Here is a 9,385-nt window from a genome sequence, read left to right as displayed (position 1 = left end):
TTAGGCTAAACAAGCCAAGCTCTTTGAGTCTCTTTTCATAAGACAAGTTTTTCATTCCTCAGATCATCCTAGTAGCCATTCTCTGTACCTGTTCCGGTTTGAATTCATCCTTCTTAAACATGGGAGACCAGCACTGCACACAATATTCCAGATGAGGGCTCACCAATGTCTTGTATAATGGTACTAAAACCTCCTTATCTTTGCTGGAAATACCTCGTCTGATGCATCCCTACCTCGCCTGATTTCATTTTAAGCCTGTGGTTTTGCTGCAAAAGTTAAGAGCTTTTAAAAATATTTGCTACCTCAAATTTTCCTCACTGCATGCTAACTTATTTTTTTATTGAAACACATATGTAAACTCCCCTCATATTCTATTCCATTGTTTTGGTTCTTTAAAACACTATTTTTCAAAGGTTAGGCTAGTGTACCTTAAATATTTTTTTGTCACTGAACTTATACAAAATGTTCCTAAAAAAAAGACCTAGTTATGTTACAGCTCATTCAACGCTGGTTTTTATGGTTTACTGAGGGCTTGCATTTCTTCAGATAACCAGGGTGGGTGTTTATCTTAGGAGAGGTATCTCTTTGTTGTAAAATATAAGGTTTTCCTTTTTTATTTGAAAAAAGGAGCTATTTTTTGTATAAGCTGATTTCTTAGTGTCATCCACTGTAAGAACCTTCTAATATAGGTTCTTTTGAACCTTTATTGTCAATGCTGGGAACAGGACTTTCACACTTTACAAAGTTTACAACTAAAGTCATTTTATGACTTGGGGTCTTTCTGAGGGGTTGGATGTTTTTAACCCTGGAGTTGCTGGTCATTGTCTTTATCTTAGAAGCAGGACCTCTGGTTGTAAACGTTGTATAATTTCTTTACAGATTTTTTCCTTTGGGCAAAAGTTTAAAAAGCAAGCCAGTGTTTTTTTGAGAGAAGTAGAACATCTTTTGGTAAAAGGTGCATCTTTGTATTCACTGTTAGCCAAAGAGAAACGAGCTTATCTTCAAAACGGTTAGAAGGGAGTTTTATCTACTTCCTTCTCACTGTTATCTTCTGCGAACAAAAAGGAGAGAGGGATTGGTTGATATATAATTTCTCTCCTTTAAACTTTTATTGTCAGTGCTGCGCATAGGACATTCACTGTTTTGTATAAACCTAAAGCAAGTCGGTGTATTATTTGAGGAGTACGTAAGTGGGGAGTTATATAGGCCCATGGCGCCCATGCTCAATCAATATTCGTGAAGGTGGGCCCAGCTCCTCCAATGTTTGGGCCTCAGGCTCCGTGTTTTGGGGGGCCCCGTGCCATGGGTCAGCAACGTGAGTACTCTCACCTCAGGGATAGCTTCCCCGTCTCCCCACAAGCAGCTCCCCCATCCCCAGAGTTGCTGCGTGCTGCGGAGAAGCCCCAGTGCTGACCCAGCTCCCAGCCCATTGGGCATAAACCTCAGCCAAAGGGAGCTGCAGGGTCTGATGCCGGAGCTGCCTGGCTGTGCCTCCACAGCAGGGGTGGGAAGGAGCCTCAGGCAGAGAGAGCCCCAGGAGTCTGTTGTGTCAGAGACACACAGAGACAGCTGGGGGTTGTGGGGGCAGACAGACAGAAGGACACAGCCGGGCATTGTGGGGACAGACAGATGGAGCTGTGGGCAAGGGAAAGGAGCAGCGACGAGCACCCCAGGGCCGGCATAAAATACATAGCCTGAGGGGGCTTCCTGAGGGGGTTATAGCAACACCCTCCCACAAAGCAGACCGGGGCTGCGGTTGGCTCCGTCCATGACTCCCCCCACCCAGCACCGGCGCTAGTGTTTTTAGCACCCTAGGCACACGGCCATTTCGCCGCCCCACGCGCTGGTTCCGCGGTTCCGGTGGACCTGCCGCAGTCATGCCTGCGGAAAGGGTCCGCTGGTCCGCGGCTCCTGTTGACTGCCGCAGCCGTGCCTGCGGGAGGTCCACCGGAGCCACGGGAGCAGTGGACCATCCACTGGAATGCCTGCAGCAGCTCCACTGGAGCCGCGGGACCAGGGGACCCTCCACAGATACGATTGTGGAAGGTCCACCGGTGCTCCCTGCCGCCCCCCCACCGGCAAAATGCTGCTCCCCAATAATCCTGGCGCTTTAAGTGATTGTCTAGGCCACCTAAATGGAAGCGCCGGCCCTGCCACCACCTCACAGAGACCCACATAACCCTCTGCCAATGTTCCCTCTAATTTTTGACAGGCCGTGTGCGCAAAACATTTCTTCTGTGCAAATTTTTGAAGCAGAGTTTAAATTTGTGCACCACGAGGCAAATGCCCCCAAGCGAGCAACATGCTTATACATTTAAAAAGTTTTAATTTGCAATTTGTGATAATAATAGTTTTATACCATGTTATTTTATAAATGTCATGTTTAAATACTTAGAAAAAGGAAATTTAACCATTCCTCATGAAGCAGAAGTTAGTTTTAAGCATTACACTTTAGGATCTTTTTACAGACAATCACGAGCATATATCAAGCACATGTTAATCGTGATCATTATCAGTCCATAGGCTTCTGCCTGTTGGTGTCCACTTTCACCTTTCATTCTATATACATGTCCAAAAAGATTTTGATAAACATATAATAAAGACAATTTAATAAGTATGCCATTATATCAATTTATATGAGTTTTCAGATAGTGACATCTTAAGTAAAAAAAGAAAAACAAGAGTTTGTGTTTTAAATTTAAAATTTTCCTAAAAAATATCAATCAATGATTGTCAGCCAAGAATAAGATATGTAATTACAAACACATTTTAATTTCCTTATTGGTCGAAATGTCAAAGACTGCTAAACTAACCTTACTGTTTTTCCCTGCAATCGTTTTCATTTACCCATTCAATATAAACCCTGTCCAGATCTATCAGTCCTCCATCCAGCTAGTAACTCTTAATACACATCAGCATGTCCAAATGATCTACTTGTAAACAATACCGTAGTTTGTTTTTTTTAGAGTGTTCATTAACTATTCCACCAATATCCATCAACTTTGCAAGATCCTGAAACTGTTCGTTCTGGTGAGCCGCCACGCCGTTGAGTTTGCCCAACATCAAGGAGGCACCATCAGATGTGAACATCACCATTTTCGTTAGATCAAGTTGGTGTTTTTTATAAAACTCTTTGATTGCAGACACTATTGAAACAGCATCACATTCTTGCAATCGTAATAGTCCACCAAATGAAGTTTTATAGTCTGCAGAATTTATGGATCTATATTTAAAGTAGAATATCAAGTATCTCTTAATGGATAAATCAGTGCTTATATCAACAGCTAGAATATGAAACATTGCCGATGCTATTTCATGCATGGGGTCATTTTGGACAATGCAATTGATAATTTCAAGAAATTCAAAAGCATAATTTTTACTTCTCCAGCTTACTGGTATGCGCACATACTTTTCCATATGGTCATTAATATCCTGAACAAAAAGCACTCAGCTGTTCATTTTAAAAGCCAACAACACACGGTCAATAAGTACCTTGATTTCTTCTGGTTTTGAGCGCTTGTGTTCAAGATTAATTTGCCTCCTCTGCTTTTCAGCTGGACTTTCAAGAATCATGCTAAGCAATCTGCTCCATAAGGAAGGGGGTTTGTTTCTAAGCCTTGTTACCCCATCTATATGAGACTTACTTGACAGATGACGCTTTAAGAAATCCAATTCCAAACATCGTTTCACATTCTTCCTGTTGAAAATTCTCCCAAAGCTCTGGCATCTCGACAATATACACGAACCACTCCATTGTCCTCATCATATGTGAATATTTCACCAAATTTAACAAGCATTACACTATGTGACTTTGGTGTAACCGTCTCTATAGTCTCATCCAGCCATCCAGATTTAAATGAAGTCACTGTTCTTTTACTCTTTAGACCTCTAGACAGTGACATTTTGGGATTGATTTTTTACCAGATTGGTTTATTTAAAATTAATACTTTTATTATATGGCTACTATTTCAATGCACTTAACAGCGTAACTCGACAATAGGGCAAACGGGAGATCATTCAGATCAGGATACCAGAAGTTGTGCATAGCTAAAAAATGTGGCAAAAAATGCGGGAAAATGGTAAAACATCACGAGTAAACATATGAAGTCCAATGCCTTTGAAAGATTTCAGTCACAAAAACAACACTTACCTTTGTTCATTTCTGGGAAATCTTTGCAGTTCCTTAACAACTATGGCCTGGCCTTCTGACTTATTCACATGTACTTGAGTTTGTACCCAGCCAAATGAACAGACTACAAGGAGATGTGTGGGTCCCAACCGTCCCGACACGATCAACATTCCACGTTCAAAATGCTGGCAGGCGATTCATTGCCCTCCTTTCCTTTTCCCCCCCTTGCTAGCTAGTAGAATCTGGCTGCATTGATAGATGGCGGGCGAACAATGTCCAAAGTCGCCCGTAAATTACATTTTGGCCTGAGTCCAATGTAGTATTTCATTTTTTGTGCGGTGTCTCGAGGTCCCTTCCAGTCCTAGAGCCTAGAGTTTATGAAAACCATGTGTGCAGGGTTTAGGATCTGTGTGCACGTGCACATGTGTACAGCTTAGAGGGAGCAGTGCTCCCCATCCCTTCTGGCAGTGAAAGGTGCATTCCTACACTTGGCTGTGTCATGAATGGAAACAGTTCTCAGAGTCAGACATTGGGAAGAACAAGGAGAGCTGTCTGAGGGTCTGAGTCCAGGAATGGGAAAGGGGGTGCTGCAGGTCAGGATTGAGAGTCCAGGTGAGCATACTCAGTAAAAGCCATGCAGGATATTGGAGGGGGGGACATCTGACCCTACATGCCCCCAGCAACATCGCCTCTGGCCCACACTGGAACGACTATTAAAAGTCTACATCTTTGAATGCAAATTTGTCATTCCTCCAGTCCCCATCTGCTGAGTCATTTCCTTTTAGTCCTGGTTCTCAGAAACTTTTCAAGACCAGCTTTGTTTTTTTCCGTGTGAGGTTTCGTATCTGCCTGGCCACCTGCCCAGCTGGACTCCAGATAACGGGCAATGGAGGGGAAGGAAGCTCAAAGGATTTAATCTCAGAAGACATTTCATAGAGTAGAATCAGAAATATCAGGCTGGAAGGGACCTCATGAGGTCACCTGATTCAGCCCCCTGTTCTGAGGCAGAAGCATGTCAACTTAGTCCATCCCTGACAGATGTTTGTCCAACCTGGTCTTAAACCCCTCCAGTGATAGGGTTTCCATGGCTTTCCTTGAGATACTATTCCATAGATTAACTCCTTTTAGGGTTAGAAAGTTTTTCCTAATAACTAACCTCAATCTCCCTTGCTGCAGACTAAGCTCATCACTTCTTGTCTAATCTTCTGTGGACTTGGAGAACCATTGATCCTTGTCCTCTTTAACAGACCTTCACATAGCGGAAGTCTGTTCTCAGGTTCCCCTTCAGCCTCCTCTTCTCTAGACTAAACATGCGCAGTTTTTTCACCTTTCCTCTTAGCTCAGGCTTTCTCAATCTTTGATCGTTTTTGTTGCTCACCTCTGGACTCTCTCCAATTTCTCTACATCTCCCCTAAAGTGTGACACTCAAAACTGAGGCCCCACCAGTGTCGAGTAGTGTGGAACAATTACCTCCCCTGTCTTACATATGGCACTCCTCTTAAGACACCCCAGAATAATATTAATGTTTTTCACACCTGCAGCACATTGTTCACTCATATTCAATGTATGATCCACTATGGTCTCCAGATCCTTTCTGCAGTGCTACCACCTAGCCAGTTATTCCCCATTTTGTAGTTGTGCATTTTATTTTTCCTTCCTAAGTGAAGTACTTTGCACATGTCTGTACTGAATTTCATGTTGGTGAATCCAGACCAAATCTCTAATTTGTTAAATATGTTTCAAAACCTAATGTTGTTCTCCAAAGTGTTTGCAGCCTCTCTCAGGTTGGTGTCATCTGCACTTCATCATCCAAGCCATTAATGAAAAGATTGCAAAGTACCAGACCCAAGACTGACCGCTGTGAGACTCCACTAGAATTGTTTTCCCAGTTTGACACACAGCCAATGATAGTTTTTGAGTATGGTCTTGTCTACTGCTTCTAGGGTGACCAGATGTCCCGATTTTATAGGGACAGTCCCGATTTTTAGGTGTTTTTCTTATATAGGCACCTATTACCCCCCATCCCCTGTCCTGATTTTTCACATTTGCTGTCTGGTCACCCTAACTGCTTCCCCCCATCCACTGGGCCAGTATCTCAATTTAAGAAGGAAGTTAGGTTGATTTGGCATGATTTGTTCTTGCTGGCCATTCCTTGTAATCCAAAGTGTTTGCTCCAGTATCTTTCCAGGTATCAAATTCCCTGCATTCTCTTTGTTCCTCTTTTTAAAGATAAGTACTATGTTTGCCCTTCTCCAGTCCTCTGGGACCTCACCTGTCCTCCAGAGGTTCTCAAAGAAACATCCTAATAGTTCCGTGATTGCTTCAGCCACTTCCGTATGCACCCAATGATTAATTTAATCAGGTTGTGCTAACTTGAATACATCCAACCTAACTAAATGTTCTGTAACCTTTTCTCTCCCAGTTTTGGCTTGTGTTCCTTCCCTCTTGCTAGTATTAATTGTGAAGTGTATCTGTTCACTATTAACTCTTTTAGTGAAGTCTGAAGCAAAACCGACATTAAACACCTTTTTTCATTTTGATTGTTAGTTCTCTTTCCCGGCTATGTAGTGAACCTTCACTTTCCTGAATCTTTCTCTTGCTCCTAACGCATTTCAAGGACTTTGCTAGGCGAAACTCATTTTGTGCCTTAGCCTCTCTGTGTTCCTACGTGCTAGTCCTATTCTTTTATACTCCTCTAGCAATTTTTCCAAGTTTCCCCCATTTTTTTAGGATTATTCTTTGATTATGAGGTCATTAAAGAACTTCTGTGGAGCCATATTGGCCTCTTACTATTCTTTGTGTCTTTCCTTTGCATAGGAATAATTTGCAGTTGTGCCTTTAATATTGTCCGCTTCAGAAACTGACAGCTCTCCTGAACGCCTTTCGCCCTTAGATTTTCTTGGCATGGGAGCTCATCTATAATTTTCTGAATTTGTTAGTGTGATTTTACGAAGTCCGTTGTCCTTATTCTATTGCTCTCCCTCCTTCTTTCTGTTAGGATCGGGAATTCTATCTTTTCGGGATCACTTTCACATAAATTGCCTTCAGATTTGCAACCAATTCCTCCTTGTTGGTCAGAATCAAGTCTAAAAAGCCCCCCTGGTTTCTTCCTCCACCTTCTGACACAAAAAGTTGTCCCCAAGACATGCCAGGCTCTTATGGGAAATGTTGTGTCCTGCCATATAACTTTTCCAGCTGATGTCTGGGTAGTTAAAGTCCCCTTCCTTCCCTGCCATTTTGCTTTAAACTTGTTAATTTCACAGGCCAGATTGTGTCCTCTGGAATCAACAGAGAATTCTATGTGGCACCTTAGAGACTAACCAATTTATTTGAGCATAAGCTTTCGTGGGCTACAGACCACTTCATCGGACACATAGAATGGAACATATAGTGAGGAGATATATATACACATACAGAGAGTATGAAAAGGTGGGAGTTGTCTTACCAACTCTGAGAGGCCAATTAAGTAAGAGAAAAAACTTTTGAAGTGATAATCAAGATAGCCCAGAACAGACAGTTTGATAAGAAATGTGAGAATACTTACAAGGGGAGACAGATTCAATGCTTGTAATGGCTCAGCAAACTAGATACAATCAGCTTAGGCTTAAATAGTCACTCCAGAATCACTGGCACTGTGTGTGGTAGGACTGGAAAATGAACCCAGATGCCCAGCCCCCACTCTAACCACTAGAACCCACTCCTCTCCTGGAGCCGGAGACTGAACCCAGGAGTCCTAACTCCTAGCCCCTCCCCTGCTCTAACTAGACAGACTGCACAGATCTTCATTTCCTGTCTAGGTGCCCACTGTTCACCAGGCGTATTGAGCTTCTCTGTGTTGCCTCTGCCACAGGGGACTTTTTTATGTTAGCATTAACCCCCTCCTCCCCCTCTGCCCCTTTAGCTCCCTGCCCACCTACCCTCAGACATCATGGCTCCCCAGCTGGGTTCTGGGAACAAACTGATGCCCCCAGACCCCACAGCTCTGAGGCTCACCAGTTGCATCCTGGGCAAACACTGATATCCCCCCAGGCCCCACGGCACCACATCTGGGTGATGTGATAGCCCTAGTGGAAAGATCTGACTCTAGGAAGGAGCCAGGGTTTGCAGACAGCTCTGCTCCCTATGGGGTTGGGGGGTCTATTCCCCAAGTACTCACCAGTCTGAGCACCAGGGAGCAGGGGAAAGGCAATGTGGAACAGGAGCAGCAGGAGCATCTTCAGAGGGAGTCTGGGGAAGAAGACGATATGTCGGCCTCTGGAGTCACTTATAGACTTGTCTGGGGGAGAATAAAAGGGAGGGGTATGAGCTCCAGTGTGTGGGTGGAGGATCTGCCGTCTCAGTGTTTGGACCCCCCACCACCCACACACCTGCTGGGAGGGAGGGTGGAAAACAGGAGTCACCAGCCTGAGTCCATTCTGGTGGGGTCACGGGCATTGCAGGGCTGCGCTCACCTTGGGCAGTGCCCAGCAGCCCTGCAGAGTGGAGGGAAGTGGTTCAGCTACAAAGAGGAGGGGCCTAGTTTGAGGCCGATGCTGTGGTTAACCCAGTCTGATCTCAGCACCTCTCTGCACCAGGAGAGCTCCTGTGTCTGGCTGGACCTTCACAAGCCACAGGCTGACAGACTCGCTTGCCCCTTGTCTTGCAAAGCCACGCTGGTCTTCTTCACTCTCATGTCCAGGTGAAGCAGCAGGAGGAAGGTTCCTCTGTGGCCAGGCGCCCTCCACATCTGGGGCTGCAGCACATCTGGGCACTGGCCCAGCCTGGAGCTAAGCACATCTGGAGTGGAGCTGAGCCCTAATACAGCTTGCACAGCCTCCTCAGCTCCATGCACATGCCTGGTGGGGTGTGCGGCGAGGGCTGAGACATCCACTGACGCGGCTTTTCTGGCCTCTTCCCCCAGGGGCCTGGGTTGGAGCAGAGATGGGAGTGGGGAGGACACCTTAGTGTGATGTTTCCACCTGCCAGGTGGGCCTCGGCCATCTCAGTTCCTGGAAACCCCACCATATGGCCTGCTGGGGGGAGAGATCAGGCCCAACTGCTGAGCCGCTAACAATCTGAGCTCTCTCCCTGGCTTGGTGCTATTGTCGTGGGAGCTGGGGTTTGACCAAGACTCAACTCAGCTTCAGGGGGGAACCCAGCCTCTTGATCCTCCTCAACTGTCCCCCTCCCCAGCAGTGCGGGCATGAGCTGGGGTGAGGGAAATGGGTCAGGGAGACCAAACTACCCCACCCCCTTGCATCTGTGACAGCACCGCTT

General features: G+C 45.2%; 1 protein-coding gene across 1 annotated transcript in view; it reads right to left on the bottom strand.

The window, feature by feature from the left end:
* LOC116821554 (granzyme B-like) overlaps positions 1–8,598 on the bottom strand; it is a 30,671-nt gene extending 22,073 nt beyond the window's left edge. Inside the window, 2 exon segments of the mRNA XM_075072387.1 lie at positions 8,286–8,405; positions 8,497–8,598. Coding sequence (XP_074928488.1) covers positions 8,286–8,405; positions 8,497–8,563 — 187 coding nt within the window. The 5' untranslated portion in view covers positions 8,564–8,598.
* Between the last annotated feature and the right edge of the window lie 787 nt (positions 8,599–9,385).

This window comes from Chelonoidis abingdonii, chromosome 14 (genome assembly GCF_003597395.2).
Source record: "Chelonoidis abingdonii isolate Lonesome George chromosome 14, CheloAbing_2.0, whole genome shotgun sequence".
NCBI lineage: Eukaryota > Metazoa > Chordata > Testudines > Testudinidae > Chelonoidis > Chelonoidis abingdonii.
This window is presented reverse-complemented; position numbering and strand designations above follow the sequence as displayed.